At 51.7% G+C, this 22,192-nt stretch overlaps 1 protein-coding gene across 1 annotated transcript; it reads left to right on the top strand.

Annotated features, from left to right (window-relative positions):
• The first annotated feature begins 4,540 nt into the window (after positions 1-4,540).
• On the top strand, positions 4,541-17,272 carry SFT2D1 (SFT2 domain containing 1). Its single transcript, XM_081044490.1, has 8 exons — positions 4,541-4,690; positions 10,468-10,554; positions 11,099-11,181; positions 12,289-12,370; positions 14,335-14,370; positions 15,584-15,642; positions 16,946-16,975; positions 17,119-17,272. The coding sequence occupies exons 1-8, from the start codon at positions 4,628-4,630 to the stop codon at positions 17,132-17,134; spliced, it is 456 nt and encodes a 151-aa protein (XP_080900616.1). The 5' UTR covers positions 4,541-4,627; the 3' UTR covers positions 17,135-17,272.
• The last annotated feature ends 4,920 nt before the right edge of the window (positions 17,273-22,192 follow it).

Here is a 22,192-nt window from a genome sequence, read left to right on the forward strand (position 1 = left end):
CGGTGGTGATGGTGGTGGTGATGGCGGTGATGGTGATGGTGGTGTGGTGGTGGTGATGGTGATGATGGTGGTGATGGTGGTGGTGATGGTGGTGGTGGTGATGGTGGTGGTGATGGTGGTGGTGAGGGTGGTGACGGTGGTGACGGTGGTGATGGTGGTGGTGATGATGATGGTGGTGGTGATGGTGGTGGTGAGGGTGGTGAGGGTGGTGGTGATGATGGTGGTGGTGGTGATGATGATGGTGGTGATGGTGGTGGTGAGGGTGGTGACGGTGGTGATGGTGGTGGTGGTGGTGATGATGGTGGTGATGGTGGTGGTGATGGTGGTGGTGATGGTGGTGGTGGTGGTGGTGGTGGTGGTGATGATGGTGGTGATGGTGGTGGTGAGGGTGGTGATAGTGATGGTGGTGATGATGGTGGTGAGGGTGGTGATAGTGATGGTGATGGTGGTGGTGGTGACGGTGGTGATGCTGACGATGGTGGTGGTGGTGACGGTGGTGGTGATGGTGGTGATGATGGTGGTGGTGATGGTGGTGACGGTGGTGGTGGTGACGGTGGTGATAGTGATGGTGGTGGTGATGGTGATGATGGTGATGGTGGTGGTGATGCCAGTGATGGTGACGGTCGTGGCGGGCTACCTTTCCTTTCTCATCGGACACGCCCCTCCCATCGCCTTTCTGGCTGTGGGAACAGTTCACTTTGTTTCAGGGCTGACATCAGGAACAGAAACACTGAAATGCGATAGAAAAGAATTAATGTCTCTTTGGAAAAATGAGAGGCATTATTAGAACTAAGGCTGTGTTTTTCTAAAGGTTTGTCTCCTGCCTTTTCGTTTCAGTCATATTCCTCCTAAGCAATTATCCCTAATTTCTTCTTTCTCGCCTACACTTTGACAACCAGTCCTTCCCTCTGCCCAGGGCCTGGCTTCCTCCACTCTTTTGCCATGTGGCACTCAGGTAACTATGGCAGCAGGCCCTCCCATAGGCAGCTGACTTTGCTCATTCACAAAGCATTCTGGGGTCTCAGTCCTTAAGAAAGAAAACTGTTCTGTTACTTTTTGTACCAGGATTTGCTATTATGTCCATAGAAGTGACTAAGATAAGCTTATGAGACAGTAAATGACCGATGATTAAATATTGTTAGATCTGTCCCACACTGTAACTGCATAGGGTCTCAATTTCAGGTGTCATTTTCACTGGAGAGTGTTTGACACATTCACCATTTCCACCAAGTAGTGTATGAAATCTTAGAGATGGAAAGAGGAAATTAAAAAGGTTCAAAAAAAAAAAAATAAAAAAAAAAAAAAAAGGTTCTATGTTCTTTCAGAATGCTTCAAGTGTTGCCATTGAGGAAAGGTTCCCACATACTTTTATGGTATTCCTCTCCGAAGAAACTCTGGGAACCAAGCCACTTACCAAAGTCAGCTGGTGTGAGGGGTGGTGCTTTGTGCCTGAGGTCCCGTGGGGGTGGAATTCCTGAGTGGGACGTAGTGTTGCATTTGTGGGTGGGCTGGGCCTGTAGAAAGGAACACACTCCCCATGGCCGACTCCCCCAGGAAGATGACCTTGGCCTCGCTGACTAGCTCTCCTCTGAACTTGTCTTCATGTCACTCCCTCGCCGCTTTCCTGTGGTCAGGTGAAGGGAAGGTGGAGAGGAGGGGTGGATTTCACTTGTGGAGAGGAGTCTGTTAAACTCCCTCTGGGGCCTGGAGGAAAGCAGCATGGGAGCCGTGCTCAGCTCCATGTGGGCCAGACAGTCTCAACGGCCTTGCCTCTCCCCACTTAGCACCTCCTCCTGTTTTGTGCCTGGGCTGCCTTGTGTTTGCGAAGGCTGGTGGCTCTGGAAAGCTCTGTAGCTGAGAAGCAGAAAGGAAGAAGGAAGCTACTGGATTTTTGTCTAGGTTTACAGGCAAGAGATAGAGGCTCACTTTAGGTTTCTGTCCAGACTGCTCAGTATTTCAGGAGGTTGGGGAGACAGGGATCCACGTGATGAAACAACAGCAACTGTTGTCATCACAGAAGCCACCAGGTACTCAGCACTCAGAGTGGCAGGCCCTGCTGTGTCGGCCTGGCAGTCCTCGTCACTCGCGGTAGTTCTGTTCCACAAAGTCCCCACAAACACGGCATCAGTGAAGTCTGAAGCACCGCTCCTAGGAAACACGGGTGAGCTTCCTGTGGGTCTCTGGCTACATTTTCCTCATCCAGTCAATTGGTAACGTTTCATGTGTTTCAGTTTAGAGACACCTTATTTAGCACATGCTGGCGATTCCTTAACATCGAACTCATGGCCAACAACACCTAAGTCAGGCCTGCACGAAGCTTCTCTGACACCTGTTTTCTCCATAAAGCACATTGCGGCCTTCTGTGCGTAGGAACACCAGATGGCACCTCAGCACTACCCTTGGGAGCCAATTTTAACAGCGAAATCACCAACAGAAAGCACGAAATGCAAAAACATGGCACTAAATGGACCACAAGAAGGATAATTGTTCTAGAAGAAGCTGAACCAAGAAGGCAGAGTGTCACCTTGTTTATCTCCGAGGAACCGTGTGCCTTGGCTAACTCAAAATTTTCCCTTTTGTGTGCATTTCCCTTGAATGGCTGTGAAAGTACTTGCAAGCATGGATTTGGGGGTAACACATTTTGGCAAGTTGGCAAATACAGAACCTGTGAATGAAGTGGGTCAATTGTAGTATTTTATTTAACCCTCATAACAACCCTGAAAGGCAGGATCTATTATCACCTTGATTTTCACATATGAGAAAGTGAAACAGAAATTTAAGTTGACTTGCCCAAAACTTCACAGCTATAACACAAAACAAGGGAGCCAGGATTCTAATCCAGGCAGTCTGACTTGGGAGCGTAGACTGTTACTCATCATCTCATTATCTAAATAAGGGTTATGCCTTCAATAAACTCTGTGCAGTAGTTTTCAGGAAACTTGACCTTGGCTCATAGAGCATGAGAAGTGGAAAAGCCCAAAAAACATTCTTAAACATTTAATACTATTTTCTAAGCAAGACTTCTTATACCCAAGTACAGGTTGAAACATATGGAATAGCCCTTTGTAGCTTAAAGATAGTTGGACATGGATAATTTCACATGGTGCAACCAATGGAAAGCTGTCTCCCCACGACTAGAGGTATCCCTTTATCTCATCTTCCCGCATATGGAAAACTGAAGTTACTACATTTCAAAAGGGAATCGTTAGTACTTAGAGAGGGGTACTCTTTATTAAATAGAAGCATAGAGGTTTATGATTTTTACAACAGACATTGATCTATTTTCTGATCTTTTTAAGTTAAGGACAAAAGGATAAAATCTCACACTTTAGTATAAATAGGCCAAATATATTTTCTGCCTGGAAAATGCTGGGCATTGGACTGTTCTTATCATAGGAAGTGTATGACCTGCTTTTCTGGAAGTCTTATATGTTCTTCCCTAATTGAGATTAGATAAAATCTCTGCTGAAGGCAGCAGGACAGAGAATAAAAGTTTTTTGGGGGGGTCCGCCTTTTGTCAGATTTTAGAGAAGAAAGTGTGGGTGGTGTAATAAAACAAAACAAGACATTTTCGCTATGATCTTAACCAGCCAAAAAGCAGAACTTATCATCGGATGACCCTGGAGTAATACACTTCTGGGAAGCGGCAAGATACGCTGGAATTGATATCGTACAGGCAGCCCTCATTTCTAATCTTTGCTTAAGAGCCATTCGCTAGGGAACCGTAAACCCTCGTTCGAAGGGCTGCAGTGTTTACGTTAAAAGCGGACGACGTGTTGGATTAGCTATTGCTCCCGTAAGTAGGGGTTCACTCAAATGCTTAGTTGTTGGATGGACTGAGTCAACACCGGTCACAAGGTCAACAGGAGGAAGGCAGCTCGTTGTTTCCCGAGATGCTGCGACCTGCATCTGTCGGCATCTTCCCTCGCGGAGTCGGTGTCGTCCGTCCTGGGGGGTCAGGCTGGCCGCACAGGCCGGGGCAGGGCTGAGACCGCCCGCGTGGCCGCCCGGCGCTGCGGCTCCTTCGGGCGGAGACGCGCGGAAGCCGCAGGTCAGAACCGGCCCCGGACACCGCCCCTCGGCCGTGCCGAGTGAACGGGCCGAGGAAGGAGTCGGGACAGGGGGCGAGTGGCGGGCCGGGACGGACCGGGTTCCCCTCTGCGCGTTCCCACTCCGGAGAGCTGCCCGTCAGTGACCGGCCCCCGCATTCTGCTCGGGGCCCGGCCGGCGTGGCGCCCGCAGCCGGGACCTCGGGTCTGCACGATGCGGGCGAGGGCCTGAGCGATCTGCGTCCGCCCAACAGGCAGCGGCTGTGCGCCCGCTGTCCTGCTCCAGGTGACGGGAGTCGCTGCCGCTCTGCATCCCTGCGCGACCAGCCCCACTCAGCGGCCGGCCAGACACCGCGCCGCGCGGGCCGGGCTCCCAGGCTCGGCTCGGCTCGGCTCAGACCCGGAAGGCCGGCGGGCGCGGCGCGCATGCGCGCGCGGCTACGGCGGCCGCAGGGGCCTTGCCGGAAACGGGTGAGCCGCACTTCCGGTTACCTGGGGGCGGCTCGGGTTCCGGTTTCCTCCGAGTGCGCGCGCGGCGGGCGACCGAGGGGCCGTCGCTTCGCCCCGGGAGCCGAGCCATGGAGAAGCTGCGGCGGGTCCTGAGCGGCCAGGACGACGAGGAGCAGGGCCTGACTTCGCAGGTAGGGAGCCCGCGGCCGTCCCCGCGCCCACCGCCCCCGGGCCGCGGCTGCGACAGCGGAGGGGGCTGGACGGGTGCTGGTCAGGCCCGCCCGGGGGGCACCGGGCTTTCCCGGGGGTGGCGCGGCGCCTGGCGCGGGCTCCGCGCGGGGCTGTGCGCGCCGGGGGGCGGGGGAGCCGGCGTCCGCCCGTGGGCCGGACACGAGTGAGGGCCTGTGCGGCGGCTGCGTGGTCGGGGAGCAGGGCGACGGGTGGCAGCCGGGGCGTGGAGGGGACGTGGCGCCGGCGCAGGGGTGTCTGCTAAGGCGGGGAGCGGCCGCGGAAGCCTCGCTGTGCCGGGAAGCCGGCTCCGGGCCGTCCCCACGGGCCCGGGGAGGGTCGCCTCCCCCGTTGACAGCGCACAGGGCAGCGCGGCAGCCACCGCTGCCTCGTGTGCTTGCTGTTTGCGCGCGGGCGGGGTCCCGTGTGCCGGCCGCGGACGTGGGAGCGTCTGCGACGGGCCGTGTGGCGTGGAGGCCTCGTGTGTCCGTGTCCCGGCTTCCCTCGTCGTCCTGTGCGTGCGGCGCACCGTGGGCGGCATCCCGGGCTGGCGGTGGGGGTCGGGGACTCAGACACGCGCCTGCGGACTGAGCCCTGCGCCGGCCGGACACGTGCGGGGGGTCTGTGATGACCACGCGCGTTAGGTCGGTGCGCATGTGATTGCGGCGTGTGCACTTTCCAACCTGTAAAGCGCAGGTGCTCTGCTCCCACCGATGGCGCCGGAGAAACACGGGCGGGCGGGGCGGCGCGCAGCGCGTTTCCCGGACCCGGACCGGCTCGCTCGGCCTGTCACGCGGCGCAGGAGCCGGGCCGCGTTTCACTGCTGGCACGTCAGTCACTCACCGTTGAACACAACTTACATCCTTCCCCAGCCCCGCTGGCCACATCAGGCGCCTGTGTGAGGGGCTGTGCGTGGGACCGCGCGTGCGTGGGGCCTGCCTTCGCGGACGGCTCTGCGGAACTGAGCTGCGTTAAGCCTCGGGGCGTGAAGGCCGCGGCGCCCGGGTTCTTGAGCTCAGTGTCCGGAGGGGAGGAAGGCACGTCGTGTAGACACGGCGTTGGTTAAAGACGGGGGCCACTCCAGTGGGCGGCAGCGGGGAGTTCAGAGGCGATCCACTCCTGCTCGGCGACTCTAGTACCTCCGTGTGTGTGGCCTGGTGGTGATGCTGGGGTTACCGCAGCGACCGGCACAGCCCGCGTCCGCTCGGAATGTACATTCTAATGGGGAACAGTTACAAACTAGTCAATGTAAACTGCGGCAGCCAGGGAGCAGGGGCGAGCACCGCGCCCACCGCCGGGCAGAGGTGTGGGGTGCTCAGGAGGAGACAGGCCCATGGGAGGCGCGAATGATCCGAGAGGAGGGTGACGGGATGCAGAGGGCTTTGCTGGTGGTGTTCAGGAGGGCTGGGGGTGCGCTGCAGGGGTGGCTGCAGGGGTGGCTGCAGGGGTGGCAGGACGCAGGCGTGGAGGACTGGGTGGCACTGGCTGGGGGACCTGGGCGAGGCCGTGGGTGAGGGGGCGCAGGGAAGCTCTGGGCTGCTGCGTCCTCCCGCGCAGGTGGTCTGCAGGCCGCGGGAGAGGCGGAGGAGCCGCAGTCCTGGGGCCCTCAGGCGAGATGACCGGAAGATGCCAGGGAGCTGTGAGCTCAGCGATGGTGCCTGCCTTCATCGTAAGACCTGAGCCAGGTCTTAGAGACGTGTGGACAGGGCAGGGGAAGGCCTAGGAAGACCCTTCATCTCCAGGAAGACGGAGACGGACGGGACACGCAGAAGGAGCAGCCGGTGGGCTGGACGGAGACTCAGAGGAGAGCGCCATCCCGAGTGGCTGGGGGAGGGATTCGTCCAGCGCGGTGAGAAGGAGGCATACGGAGTCCTAAGGAAGCCCCTGGAGTGCAGCCCGGGAAGCTGCCTTCCTGTCTGCAAGGTTTCAGTTGCGTGAGGGCTGGCGCTGGGTGGTCAAGGAGAGTGCCTGGCATGTGCCGGGCTGGGGGTCCCATCAGCTCCCAGGTTAGCTCCTTCGAGAAGGAGGGGCTCTCGCTCCGGTGGGCACCCCTTACTTCATTCAGGTCTCCTGTGCCTCCCAGAAGGGCCTTCACCAGTGGGTCTGCTGACGTCTTGCCTCCCTGGCCAGCTCCGCCCTTTGACCTGCGAGGTTCTCTTCATGGGGTGATGCTCATTATATGGGCGTTTGCTTATCGGAAGACAGCTACCCTTTCGTGTTCACTGTTGTAGTTCCCAGTGTCAGGAGCCAGCCGAGTTGGGGGACAGAGACCTGGGCTTTCAGGTGTCGGAGGGCTGATTAAAGCACCAAACCCCAAAGGGAAGGGCTAACTCAGCCTGAAATCACTTTCTGCGATGGGATTAGCAAGAGGCTCACCCAGGAGGAGTGCCCATTTCGCCCGTGGACTGGGTGCGGACGGTAGGGGGTCTGCTCACTGCTGAGGGAGCCCCACGGGCAGTGGACCCTGAGGTCAGGACGAGGCCAGTGGGAAGGCTCCCTTAGGGGGCAGAGGCAGAGAGGAGCACGGTGTCCTTAGGGTCCCCACGTGCCCTGGGAGGAGGCCTTGGTGGAAGAGGAGTCCTGCCCTGCCCAGGGCCTCAGATAAAGGGACCTGGAAATGGGGTGCTGGGCCAGGAGTGAGCCGCGGGAGAGGGCGTGGTAGACCGGGCCCAGTCCTTGACCGCAGCTCCTTCAGACACTGCAGTGTGGGGCTGGCACCACGCGTGCCGTGGGCAGGGCAGTTGCCTGGGCCACCTTCTCCCCAGGGCCAGACTCCACCCAGCACTTAGGCTAGGAGCGCTCTGTGGCTGTTGGGTGGATGGATCCGCGAGCATAGGGTGGAGGGGGCAATCCATGAGCGTTTTGCTGGTTTAAAATGGAAGCTGCTTAAGTACATGTAAAGGTTAATGGAAACGGTGACAGGGACAGAACCTGGGTAAAGCCGCGTTCACTGTTGGAGAGGGCAGAGAAGCCCCCAAGTTCCCTGTGAGTCCCTGGGGAGGCCGAGGGGGCGGGATCTGAGGGGGTGGCCAGGCTGACCTTAGCTGCTCTGCAGTGGCCTGAGGACAGGAAGAGAGTCTGTCCCTGAGGTGCCTTGGTGGTCTGGTAGCAGCAAGCGACGGCCTCCGTTTTCTCTGTGAGAAAGGGAAGTTGTCTGCTGTGAGTAAAGTGTCAGGGCAAGAACTGGGCGTCTGAAATGGGGGGGCTTTGAAGTGGGATGGTAGAGAGAAGGCAGCTGGTAGACAGAAGACGACAACACAGGCCAGAAGTGGATGAGGACAGGGTTATGGTGCCTGTGTCGTGCCGCGTGACTCCGTCCAGGGGAAGAGAAAGGAAGAGTCATGGGGTTTGCCAGATGGATGCAGCAGAAAGGAGGTTGAAATGTCTCGTTGAGGCGATGGGCCGCATGCCGTCCACTGAAAGGGGGAGAAGGATGGTGGGCGGGAGCAAGGGCACAGGCGCAGGCCAGTCGAGGCAGGAGCTGTGGGTCAGCGTGCCCGGGATGGCAGCGGGGTCAGGGAGCAGCCGCTTGAAGCTTGGGGGTAGAGCAGTTTCAGGTAGTACGACTGCCCTGAGTCACGGAGTGCAGTGGCAGGAAAAGGCCACTGAGATGAGGGGGGAGGGACGGGAGGGCCAGGCTGTCCCTGTGGGTGCTGATATGATCAAAGCCCACGGGGTCCGAGTGGGGCCTGGGATCAGGGTCCTGAGCAAGAGAGAGTGACTCGGAGAGAGAGCTGCAGGTGACAGACCAGGACAGTAGGGTGGCTGTGCATGGATGAGCCTCCGAGTAAGGGGAAGGGACCGCAGGGAGAATGCAGTGCCAGCTTGTCCCATGTTGAAGCATTGTGTAATTTGCCCAGTTAGGAGTTAGGAAATCTGTGCTTTGTTTCCGGATCCAGGGCAATTTGCAAGGCTTGAGACAAGTCATGTGCTTGTGGATTGAATATGCCATATTTACAAAGGGAGTAAGTTCTCGTAGGTTTCATCGCATGGAAGATGGAATAAGGGAAATACCTCCGATTATACAAGTAAGCACACTGAGAGGAGAATGGACTGGCTACTGCAAACTAGTAGTGGAACTTGTGGACAACGGGGTGACTTGTACTGTGACAAAAAGGAAAACTGGATGCTTTTTCCTCTCCTTAAGCCCTCACGTCACTGTGTGCTCACACTGCCCGGTTAGAAATTGGTCTTCCTAATGACTTTTCCATTTCCTTACAAACCATAGGTCGTTTCCTATGTAATGTGCCGTCTTCAGGGCTTATTTTGTTCTAGTAGTTAAAATGTATTGATGGGTATTCTTCCTGATCAGAAAGAATAAAGTTTAGATGTTTTTACAGGCAAGTTTCTTCTTTGTTTAAAATCCAGTTGTCAGTTTTGTTGTAAACAGATGACATCGCTGGCGACAAGAATGTCTGAATTAAAGCAAAAATTTAAGAACATTTGAAGTGTGTTAAAAAGTGCTGTGTTACTGTGACAGTCTTTATTAAGTTATTTTTATCTACTTTTCATGCTGCATAAGGATTCAAAGATTAATCTACTCAGGTAATTTTGAGCTTTTGCATGTAAAACTTTGTGTTTACTTCATTCTTGAAAATACACGATAAGCATGTAGTCTTATTTTTAAGTATATATGGTCATATAAGCTAGAAATTTAAATTTTGGTATATAGTCTTACTGTATACATGTAGTTTCTTGAAACAGCTGTTGAGACTTTTTCAGCCTTATTGGGAAAATAAGTTTTAATAATGTAGTTAGTAATCTGAATGTGTGTGCTGAATCATTCTGCGTGCCGGATTGTCGTGCCATAAAGTATGCAGAGCAATTTCTGCGTTGTTCTAATTTGGTCAGAATTCGCAGGACACACAGGAACGTCGTTGCCCTGGAGTAAATTATCATCTCAAAACTGCGTTTTAGTAACAGTCAGGAGGTACCCAGGGCTTTCCGAGGTGTTTGGAATGAACTCTTCTTAATAAGCAAAGTTGACCGTGTGTCTGATGATACACACTGCTGGTGGCTGCCCAGGGCCCCGTCACTAGGCAGGTGTCCCCGCCCCCAGTGGCTCCCAGCTCTGCCTCTGCTCGCCCTGGAGCTCCCTGGAGCTCCCGCAGTCACCCCCACTCCGCCGGAGCAGCTGGCAGGAGGTGGGGACCTGAACCAGCCCTGCTCCAGGCAGGACTGCCTGAGCGCTGACACTGCAGCTGAGCTCCAGCGGACACTCCTCCTTGCTCGGTTCCTCGTGCTCCGTCCAGCTCCCCTCGCTTCCAGCAGTTGCTGCACGGGAAGCCCCATCTCAGGCTCTGCACGCAGGGCACGTCGGCTAAGCGACCTCGGACAGGCGCTGAGAGAGGTGTGGGGTGCCTCAGCCTTGGGCGGCATTTTGCCCGTCTGGTTGTATCTTTCCTCTAGGTTTTGAAATCACAGTGTTTTATAACGTACCTCATGTGATTTCATCCAGTCAGTGTGCATATCCTGTCCCTCCCAGGTAGGGGCTCTTTAAACGAGAGCACGATTCTGTTGTCACACCTGCCAAAGCTAACAGTGGTCCCTCAGGCCCTCGTGGTCCCCAGAGCGTGTTTGTAGTTCCCTTTCCACCCGCGGGATCTCCATGTGCTTAAACCACATGCAAAGTAACACTAAGATCCGCAGTCTGCTCGGAAGGAAGCCGGGTCTTCCTCAAGTGCAGAGGACCGGTTGGGTGGTGGGGGCTGGGCCGGTCCTAACCCCCTTCTTCCTTAAGGCCCTGGACGCCTCGTCCCTGAGTTTCAGCACCAGGTTGAAGTGGTTTGCCATCTGCTTCGTGACCGGTATCTTCTTCTCCATCCTCGTGAGTCCAGGCCCATGTGGCTTCCTGATTTCTATTTGTGTCAGACCACTAGTCCCGTTTAGTTCCAACAAGCAGTCCGCTCTCTCTGGATTGCTCCGAGACTTTTGATGGGACACCTTCAGATATCTGATGAAAGGGGTAGAGATCAATACAAAGATGCAGAAATTAACATTTTGGGGGGTTATGGATTGTTAAAATAATTCTAAGAAAAATCAAAGTAACTGCAGTTAGTAATTTAGATGTTAATTACGTTTTTTAACTTGCCATTTAAAAACAATATTTAAGTAGTATGAATTTACTCACATGTATAAAGAAAGTTGTGTTATGGCTCATTTACATAGACTTACATGCAAACACACAGAAGATTCAAATTAGGAAACAGCATTGAGAATTAACTGCTTTTTAAAATGATATAATCAATATATGCAAGCACATTTATACTTAAAATGTGTATTACATATTTATATTACTACTGTAGCACATTTAATTTTAAACCATTACAATGGTAAAATTATTTTGAAATAACTATAATATTTTAACTCAGGGAACTGGATTACTATGGCTTCCTGGTGGCCTAAAGCTTTTCGCAGTGTTTTACACCTTTGGAAATATTGCTGCATTAGCAAGGTATGTACAGAAGTTTAGCTTCTTAAAATACTTCGTTTGCTATCACTCTCCTGAGTACTTTCCTAATAGGATCTAGTTCTAGAGCTCTGACATGTGAATTCAGCACAGAATATGTATTCCTTTAATAAATACTTACTGGCGCCTGCTGTCTACCAGCTGCCATAACGGAGTGGTCATGGTAGGAGTAGCCAGTCCCTGTGTGCCAGGGACTGTCTGCAGGGTTTTGTGTCTGTGACCCCAGTTATGAGGGGGGCACGGTTAGCACCCCTCTTACAGCTAGGGCTGTGCCTGGCCAGGTGAGGAGCCGCTCCCCCCAGCCCGTCCTCTGAGCCCAGTCCCTAGTTTGGGAAGCTTGCGTCCCCGTGAGGCAGGCGGTCGGTCAGATGACCAGCAGCCTCGCCGGACGACGGGGTGGCAGTGGTGCTGGGAGGGAGGGTGGTGAGGCAGAGGCGCGGTGGGCTGGGCCTTGGGCAGTCCCCTCTGAGGTGCATCTTTGGGGTGCTGATGTCCCATCTTTGGGGTGGTTGTCACGTGTATGAGCTCTGCGTTTGTGTGCACTTAGCTTTCAGAGGTGGCCGTCTGTTTCTTCTGGAATTTTCTGGGTCAGAGGTATTGTCAAGTGAACAGGCGTGAGTCAAGGCCGAGCTCAGTGAGGGCTTGTACCTGTGGTGGTTGTGGTTCAGACGGGGTGTGAAAGAAGCCTGGGGTAGCAGTGCATGTGACCTGCTATGAGAGGCTTTCCAGGACAGTTAATTACTTGTGGAGGTGGCCTTGCATTGTTCTGACGTGTAACATGTGCACAGACAGGAAATCATGACAGATATTGGCAGACAACATATTGACAGGCAGCCTGTCAGCTTGGGACCGCTTTGGCTCTCTGGTGGCTATAAAATCCCACTATGAATAATTTGTCAGAAGGCGTTTATGTTTCATAGAAAACTAAAAGACTAAAGTTTCCTTTTATTAGTAAGGGAAGATTAACCAGATTTAGTGAGAGATTCTTATTAAATAAACGAAACCAGGGTTTCTTTTCTTGAAAGAGTTTGTTTTTATGTGACCATGCAGGTCAGGTGTCCCTCACTCAGTTCTCCTGTTTATCTCTAACAGCACGTGCTTTTTAATGGGACCTGTGAAACAGCTGAAGAAGATGTTTGAAACAACAAGGTTGCTTGCCACAATTATCATGATTGTAAGTAAATAGTTAAAATCAGAAAAAAGCCTTTATTGAAGTATTTTTGCATTGTTTTTTTACAAAAAATGCGCATTTTTATGTAAGTCCTTTGTCCTATTTCTCGCGTTGCATATAATGATTACATCATGCAGGCTGTGTGATTAAAGAGTGTGAATTATACAGTATTACCTAAAATGATTGGCTGGGCAAATGCTACTACTTTCTTTGCATGTATCTAACGTTGCATCTCCGTATTTAAAATGCACATTAGAACTGGATGCATTTCATCTTCAAGCCCCACAGAACGTTTCCTAATGGATTGCTGTGTGCACTTTGTGGGGGTAGGCTGGAAGACAGATCCCTCTGGCTCCATTTGAGTCATCTCGGGGGGAGAGTTGGCATTGATTTAAGTAGCCTGCCCTGTGGTGTGGTCCCTTCCCTGTTTGACCAGTTGACAAGCACTTCAGCAGCCTGGCTTCTGCAGCAAGCAGTCACGTCGGGGTCTGTCCGGGCTGCCGGGCGGCTTGAATTCGGTGTTGTCTTTGTCTTTGAACAAGTGTGCTCTTGGAAACAGTTTTGGTTTCTTAACTGATGGTTGGTGGGTATTACGGGCAGGGGGAGCCCAGGTCCCCCTCCACCCAGGCCTCTGATCCTAGTGCGTGCGCTTATTCCGTCTCTTGTAGATTTCTTTGTCCTTAAAGCCTGTTTTTGAATTTAAATGTCAGTATTACCTAGTTTGTCCTTTTAACTATTAATTTGCTTTTCAAACATAACTAATCTTTGTAGATTTGTAAGTAAGGACATGTTTTCAGCTGTAACGTGTGTGAATCTTCTCCCTCCTTCCCAGAATAAACACTTTTTAGCCTAATGTTTTATCTGTGTCCTTATTCAGCTTCATCAGAGTTAGTGCCATTTTACTGATTTTTCCAGTTATTTTGAACTTCCTGTATTAGCTCATAGAGCAGCATATATATTAACATTGAACTTTGTCTGGGTTGCTGAGAAGTGATCTTACACCGTTAGACTATAACAAGGTTATATTCCACCAAGATTTTATGTGGATTCGTTTTATTTAGGACATCCTGGCACCCACCTTAGTAGTGCATTCTGCCTTACATAAATAAGCATGAACTCAAAGGGCTTTTCAAACAGTTAGAAACATAAACATTTCCCCAAAGAGATGGTTATTTATTCATACGATGAACTTTGGTTATGGATTGAGTCATTGTTTCTAGCTGAATGCTTTGCTGGGTCTCATTGCTGCTGATGTGAGCTTCGGCCTAATAGTGATGGTAAAGAAATACTGCCATTCAGCGCCTTCCGAGTGCCAGTCCCAGACGCGAGGCGTTACCGATGGATCGCGATTTGTTCCTGCCAAGCCCTGTAGAGCAGGCAGAGGGTATCCTCCTCCTTCTAAAGGGAAGGTAACTGTGGTCTGGACCAGATAACTGGCCTAACCAGGGACACAGGCTGGAGGCAGCAGAGCTGGGAGCTGCCTAGGTCTGTCTCCAAACCTCCCGCCTGTCACCATTGCTGCCACCTGCCTCCTCGGGGGGCACAGAGATGTGGAATGATGATGTATGAAAATCAGTCCAGTAGATTCCTACGTAAAGCTAAGTAAAGGAGAAGCTGCTGTGTTAGCAGCGCACCGTAAACTGTTGGCGGTACTGTCACTAAACAGCACAGTCGTTCATAAGAGCGGCTGTTGTCCCTTGAACCGTTCTGCAGACATTCTTTCTGTTGACATAAGGCATCAATGGATCATTTTCAAGTTGTTTCCATTTTGCCAGGGAATACTACAGTCATAGATTTTAAAGTAAAATGATCCTCATGGAATATGTAAGTACATCTGGAGGCAGTGGTCTCATTAATTTTCTCTACAGTATGTTGTTATCATGCAAATGAGTGCAGATTAGTTTATGCATTTTTATTAAGCTTTTGAAGGGACTCAGACTTACCATAATTTCTTTCCTTTCCTCCAGTTGTGTTTCATATTTACCTTGTGTGCTGCTCTCTGGGTAAGTTAAATCCTCCATGCCTGCTTGTTACTAGCCTGGTCCCTCATCGGGGACGGTCATCACACCATTACTGGAAAGGAGCTCAAAGTCTGGCTTCTTTCAAACCCACCAGAGATTGGGTGCCCCTAAAATTGTGCCTGGTGACATCCCGTTAGTGGTTACGTAGACTGTACATCTGAAACAGACAGGGGTGAGTTTGTCCTTACGTCTAGGCCGGGCTGGCTCCTCTGTCGGTTCCTGGCCAGCGTGGGAGGGAGCCACTGATGAGGGGCCAGAAAACAAACCCAAACGAATGAGTGGAACGGAGATGAAAGCGCGTCCAGGAACCTTAGACCACTGCGGGTAGGGTGGGCCGTTCCTCATTCGCCTAGAGACGTCCCACTGGTACAGCTCAGCTTTCTGATCACGCACCCGACTGACTCTTTATTTATGGTTCCCTGTCTGCTTCCCGGGAGGCTTTGAGGTGGTCCTGGAGCTAACCAGAAAACTATACATTTCCAGGAAGCAAGGGTCGTGTGTGACGTTCTAGAAATGCTCTGCCAGAAAAGGTCTTAGTTTGCTTTTCAGTTTTGATGATGTAAGGACTAAACGTCAGTCACGTGAGAATTGATCTACACCTCGTTTCCCAATGTGGACTTCAAAGAATATTCTGAACAATTTTTGCCTATCCCTGTGGAAAATTGATTTCTGGTTTTGGAATGGTCTAGCAGCCTGTTTATTTAGAAGTAGATTAGAAGTAAAAGAAGTAAGTAAATAAACAATAAAAATGGACAAGGAATTCTAAAAATAGACCATTCAAAGTCATGGAAACTACTGTACGTTATTCTAGGAAACAATAAAATGCAGTTTTCCTTCAAAAAATAACTCAAGACAAGGAGCAAGTGAGAATGAGTAAAATGGGTGAATTCGACAGAGGCTCTAGATCTCATAACTATGTGGGATTTTAGGTGTGGTAACGTTTACGTAACGCCTTAGATTTAGCAGTATTTAAATGAATGGATACAGAGAATTTTAGAAAGGAATGTTAGCTTATGAAATATTTAAATTTCAGTTCTACTGAATCTTACATTTCTCATACTAAAGCTTAATAAAATAAATGGAGCTGTCACCTTACGTTTTTGAAGGGGAAGAATTGAACTGGGTTGTAAAAAATATTTGTAAATATTTTTTTTAATTCTTAACTCATTATTTTTCTATCTTTTGCTGTTGTTAGTGGCATAAGAAGGGGCTGGCCGTACTATTCTGCATATTGCAGTTCTTGTCGATGACCTGGTAAGTCTCACCTGATTAGAAAGCAGTGCCAGGCGTCTTGTTCTGATACGAGAAGCCTGGGAAAGTCGTTGGCATTTCATCTGGCGGTTGAAGTGGGTGCCTCGGAGGGGAGGGGAGGGGACAGGACGGACCTGGGAAGTCAGACGCATGAAGTCTGCACGTGTCGCACGGTGACTGCAGCAGGGAGACCTGGGATGGGGTGGGGTGCGCTGCTTACTCAGGTCCAGCGCGCTGGTTCACTTCTTAATACGTGAAAGAGAAGTGCTAAGACATGAAGGTGGTGCCGTCTGAACGCACAGCGGCGAGGCCTGAGGGCACGTGGGCCTGCCATTCACTTGGTGCGGTCACTGCATCCGCACTGAGCAGGTTCTTCTGAAGCTGACCCTGGCCTTGCTGTTCCTGCAGCTGCCGTGGGAGCGTCAGTGGGGGACGGGTGCTTCTTGTCTGTCCCCCTGCTGGTCCTTCCTCCTCCTCTAGTCCTCAGCCGTGCCGGTTCCCCAGCAGACTTGGCCCCTTCCTGGGCCTTGTTACGGCGCGGGCTGCAGTAAAAGGCCCAGCGAGTGTGCTGGTATTGGATGTACTGTCCTTGGCACGCTTCCGGGTCAGACCGGGAAGGTGTTCTCACACATAAAATACTTTTAAATGTGTCTTTCCATTTCTGCATAGCTAAGTTTTGTTTGCTCCTTCCAGCAGTCAGTAACATCCCTCCTGATTTTGCTGTTTTAAGTCTCCTTTTGGATGGAACTCAGTCTGGGATCAGTCTTGCTTGCAACTGTTTCTCCTTTTCCACCGACAGATGTGTTTTCAATGACAGTTCAGTGCGGTTCTCTGTATGTTACAGGGGAGCACTGTGGAGTTTTGCTCGTTTTCAGTGAAATGGGGAACGTTTTAATTGACTCCCTTGGTCATTTTCTATAGTATGTTGCTTTTTATTGCATCATCTGTATTTAATGATTGATTTATCTCTAAAGGAGAATGCAGTTTCTGCTCAAATTATTTGTTATTATTTAAAAAAAAACTTAAAACGGGTAACCTTTTGGTTAATAAGAAGCTCAAACTTCAGCAGGCAGCAGAGGCACTTAGAGTTTGTTAACCCAGTTTCTCATTCAGGAGTGTGGGGTCGGGCCCAGTCATCTGCATTTTGTACAAGTTCCGGCTGACGCTGGGGCTATTGCTGGGGTGGTACTTGGAGCATCACTGCAGTGATGTGCCACCTTACTTTTTATGGTGGTAGAATGTGGCCATTTGGCATAAAGAGAAGCATCATTTAAATTAAGTTTCACCAAATGGCTTTTTCTTGCAGGTATAGTCTGTCATACATCCCATTTGCAAGGTAAGCATGTTTCAATTCCATTTTGTTTTTGCTGCTCTAATTGTCTGCACCGAAATGCATGAAGTTTAATAATTTTCACAGTAAAATGTCATTTAGAAGGCTGTTGTTTTTTTTGTTGTTGACTTTGACTTTCTTCCCAAAAGGAAATATTTTAAATGAGATGGATAGAAAGAAGCTTCTGTATAAAGTGAAGCCAGTTTGAACACAGTAGCAGATTTTACTCCTGCTTCTAACACCTGTACCTGTGTAGGTAGGGAACTCTGACAAGAGTTCTGGATCCTTCCATGACTGCAGCTATTCATTAAATAGGATGTGGAGACTCCAGCAAAAGTCTACTTAAAAAAAGGAAGTTAGTGATGAAATGAGGTCTGATACATGAATGTTTGTGTTAAGCCAGTAGAAACATATTTATTCTATATGTCAAGAGGTAACTGCCATTAATATTTTTTCAGAGAAATGCACTGATTTAGTTGTGGAGGGCAAGACAAAACTAATAGTAATCTTAAATCTGACAGATTCAGAAAAATACTCTGTTGAGGCACAGCTTAGCTTCTTTGTAAAATTTGGAAACAGGTAGTCTGTGAAAAAGAGGAAGGTTGTATGCCTGATGTGAACAATGAAGGAAATTGGCAGAAAGTCTGTTTTCCTGTGGATAGTTCTTTTTTGATGAACCCTTATAAGGAGGAAAAGCCCGCCAGGGTCCAGTACAGGTGCGAGGCTGAAGCAGAGCGCTAGAGGTCACTGACCATCCTAGGACATGTGCTGCAGCTCCCTTACTGCTGCTCATCAAGGACAAGCTCACCTAGAAAGGTGTCCCCTCCCCAGACAGGCTCGGAGCAACGAGTCGTGTCTGCCCCTATGGAGGTCTCCAGTTCAACAGTCCGCATAAAAATAATAACCTGAAATGAACAAAAGTATTAAGTAATACTGCAAACAAACTCGTTTGGGAAAAATTATTAAAGTTGAATGAAGTTTATCACATGGATTTTGGGGGGGAATTCTTAGCATGCAGTTATAAGCATTTAGCTTTTTAACATCCAGTTTGTTATTTCTTGTTAAAAATTAGTTCTTTTGTTAAGTTGTTTTCGGCATTTAAATTTATTTCTTCATATTAAGATTAGTGTATGTGCTCGTAAAGATTTCCTAAAATAAATGCCATTTTGGAAATTAACAAATTTTTTCCGAGTCTCAGTTCTTGACCTCAAGTTCAATCTCAAGTCTTATGTGCTGGGGTCCCGCCAAGTTCTGTTGCACAGGTGACGGTGCGCTTGTCTCTGGCAGAAATGTCCCCTGAGTAGGCCCTAGAGGTATATTATCATACCACTTTGTTTTCCTTTTTTTCCTCCAGGGACGCAGTGATTAAATGCTGTTCTTCTCTCATAAGTTGAAAATCAGAAACTCTTCAAAAAGAGCACTTGAAAATTGGTGTACTGTTTTTTTGGTGAAGTACGTTTTTCCCGGTACAGTAATCACTCCTCAAAGCACTGCAGTGACAGCTGAAGACCGTTTTGTGTACTGGTAGAACTACATGCTTGATTAAAATGCTAAGTGCTTGTCGTGCTAAATTCATTATGTCATTAATACGCTCTTCCAAAGAGAAGATTTTAATCATTGCTAGTTAGTGATGTTTAGCCAGTTTTTAAATCTTTTCTGAACAGCATTTGAGATGTGAATATATAAGGATGCTGCGAGATATAGTCAACTTTTTGGGCTCTTTTTAAATGTCTAGATATTTTAAGTGTCTTTTTAAAAAAAATTTAAATGTGAAATTTTTTACTTTAAAAATTGCCTATTATATGTAATGAAAATAATATATAAATCTTTACAATTTTGAAATAAACCCACACTTGGAAAAATAACTTTTTCTGGATCACATTTACAGTATGTTAAGTGGGCGGTACCTTGGTTCGGCCAGTAGAATTTCGGCACTGTGCAGTGTTCCTGGAGAAGAGTAAGCTACAATCCTGCCCTGATAATGTTTGTGGGTACAAATTTGTAAAAGGTAATAGGACTGTAATGATGAGACATTTAGAAGTGTCGCCCAGGGTGGAGCTCTGCAAACAGCATGCAGGAAGTCCAGGTGGAGGGTGTGATGTGGGCACTGGTTGCGGAGGTGCAAAGAGAGCTGACAGCCAGGTGGCCAGGTGAGGCAGCCACACAGGAAGAAGGAAGACGCTGCTCTTAGCCCCGGGGAGGAAGGCCCTGGCTGTTGCTGGGCGCCAGGGAGAACCTGCTTGATGGAGCTTGGGGGTGGAGCTGTGGGGAGCAGGTTCCCCTCCTCCCCCAGCTCTCCCACCCTTGCCCCCAGCCCCACAGGCTGACCCTAGTCAAGTCGGTTGCCCACAGAGCTTCTGAACTGCAGTTGGCAGGGGGGAGGGCAGGGAGGAGAGCCCCACTGGCCTTGGAGTAACCAGGGCTCCCGAGACGGTGATGGCAGGAGTACCTGGGTAGTTATCCTTGTGAACGTGCCCAGGGGAGAATGTTCTAGAGGGCAGGAGAGGATGTGATGCTGGGAGGGGGTAGATCAGGTACTTGGTGTCAGCACGGGCGTGGGAGCTGAGGCTGGAGAGGGAAGCAGTGGAGGGGACGGAAGAAGTGGCAGCAGCCAGCCAGCCAGGTGGTGGCGATACGTGAAAACACCACATCCTCCGCCCCAGACGCCTGTGTGGGAGAGTCAGGCACGGCCCAGTTATTGGAAGACAGTCACAGGACATCTTGGGAGTTCAGAGGGAAGAGCAGAGAGTGGGCTCGCTGGGTAGCACGGAGCCTGGCGTGTGCAGAACGTCTAAGGAGACGGGGCTGTGTGTGCACAGGGGGACACGTAAGGGGCTGCAGTTTGACCCCGAAGGAGCTTGTTTTAGACAATTAGCAAGATGACAGCAGTAAAAGAACAAAAGACTGTAGTTCTCAGGTCAGGGGCCAGCAGGCGTGTGCGAGCACCCCCCAGGCAGACTGCCCTCCTTTCACCACCCTGTCAGGGTCAGGGTCCGGCCGCTGGAACCAGTGGAGGTGGATGGACTTGTCTGGAGTGGAGTGACGTGGCCGCTGCGCAGCCGAGGCAGGTTTGCCAGGCCTGTCTGCGTCCAGAGACCGGCTCCCCAGCGTTGTGGAGTTCTGCGGCCTGGTTTGTCAGCACGCCCCAGACCTTTCCCAGGAGGAGGACTTGGGGTCCTCACTGCCACTGCTTTCAGGTAGTCCTGTTTTCTTAATGGAAATGGAATTGTTATACCTGCTGGCCTTTTGCCCTGCATTGTTCAGCCAGACCAAAGTAGGGGTCAGGTAGGAGTCAGTGTGGGAGGAGTGGGGTTCACACTGAACCCCATAAATCCAGGGAGCCAGGTATGGGCAGCACCAGAGGAGAGTCCCGACAAGACTCCGGTCAGGAACAGGCCGCGATGATGAGCAGAGAGCAGACGGACCTTGTCAAAGAGGCCCCTGTGGAGTGGGATTGGAGCATGTGCCCGGAACCAGCTGGAAGCTGTTGCTATGTTGTGCAGAGGGTCCCGGACAGGTGTCCACCGCGGAGGTGGGGCCCCGGCCTCGGGGATCGGGAAGAACACTGTTAAGGCCACTGAGGTGGTGCTGGGGAGACGACAGGGACACGGGTGCTGCCTGGCCAGGCTTCCTGGGGCCCTCTGCCCGGGCGCCACCTGCGGCAACAGTGGCAGCCCCGGGGTGTGCGGTGCTGGAAAGGTGGTGGTCGGTGAGCCGGTGCCCTGCGCCAGGCACGGCGGTCATGGGCCTCGGTGGGCTTCCCCTCGCGGGGAGGCGGCCTGCCGCGCCCACTGAGAGGTGAGCCGGAGGGTCTCAGAGCTGCTGCGGCCCCTACGAAGGGGGGAGGGACCTAGTGATGGGCTTCAGAGCCCGTGGCTGTGACGGCCGACATGATGCGCGCGTGTCCCCAGCAGGACCGGCCGGCTGTGAGAGGTCAGCCGAGCCTGTGCTGCGCCCCCCGGGGAGTCGGAGTTGCACATCGGTCCCCTGGTGGTCACCTGAGATGATTCACCTCGGCGATGTCCTGCCCACTCGTCAGGACGGGGCCCTTTGGAAGAGGTCCTGTCACGGTCGGAGGTCCACAGCCTTCGCAGGATAAGCCCAGCCTCTTTCCTGTCGTTTCCCTCAGGCTCCAGGCCGGTCCTGCAGCCGGTTGACACAGGTCACATCTGCCTGGGCGTGCGTCTCAGAGGGCCTCGTGGGGACCGGCACCGGATGGGGAGAGGCAAAGAAACTGTTCGTGTTCACGCTGGCAAACTTCTTTATGTTCTTTATCCCCAGACGCTGTGACCTCAGCAGACGTGAACTTCTGTTGTTCTCTTTAAATATTAAACCATCTTTTGAATTGGAAACCAGCTGTGGAAGCGGTTGCGCGATCATTTAAAACGGGCCCCTCGTGTCCCCTGGCGCTGCCCCATCCCAGGGCCGCTTACTGGGGCTTCCCTTGTGCTTTCAAGTGACATCGGACAGTGTACAATCAGATGCTCTTGTGAGGCTGGGCTGGGGGAGCAAGCTAAACTCGTTGGCACACGCGCTGCCCGGGCAGGGAAGTGCCCGCACGTCGCGTCTGTCCCCGGTGTGGGTCTTTTCCTGCTGCGGTGATCGGAGCTGTGTTCCAGCTTTGGCTCATGCTTCTCCAGGGTCGTCTGCTGTCGGCGCCATCGAGCGCGTGTCTGAGTAGGAGGCAGGAGCGCGCCCGTCGCCGGACGCCACGTGCGAGGCTGTGAATGCAGTTCGTGCTGTCCCCGCACACGCGCGCTTTGCCCTGGACACGCGGGTGCAAACGTGAGGCGCGCCGTGGGTCAGGGAGGCGGTGGCTTTGCTTCCCGTGCCACTCGCGTCCTTGTTGCCTCACTTCTGTCCAGGCTGTTAAAGAACCAACGACAGGGGCCCCTGGTGGCCTTGATGGTGCCGGGACCCTCTCGGATACAGAAACCCGTGGACACTCACGTCCCCGGATCAGAATGGCTACGTTTGCACGTAACTGGCGCACGTCCCCGCGTCCTTTCAACCATCCCTAGGTTACTTGTGGTGCCGACTGCGGGGTAAATGCTGCGCGAATACTTGTCCCACTGTCCTGCTTAGGGAATAATGACAAGGGGGGGGAGCCTGTACATGGCCGGTGCAGGCGCAGCCATCGTGGGCCGAACGGCGTGGCGACGTCAGCAGTGACGTCACAGTGGCGTGCCGGGCAAGTGCTTTCCGTCCACAGTCGGTTGTGTC

The sequence above is a fragment of the Rhinolophus hipposideros genome, assembly GCF_964194185.1.
Source record: "Rhinolophus hipposideros genome assembly, chromosome: 3".
Classification (NCBI taxonomy): Eukaryota; Metazoa; Chordata; class Mammalia; order Chiroptera; family Rhinolophidae; genus Rhinolophus; species Rhinolophus hipposideros.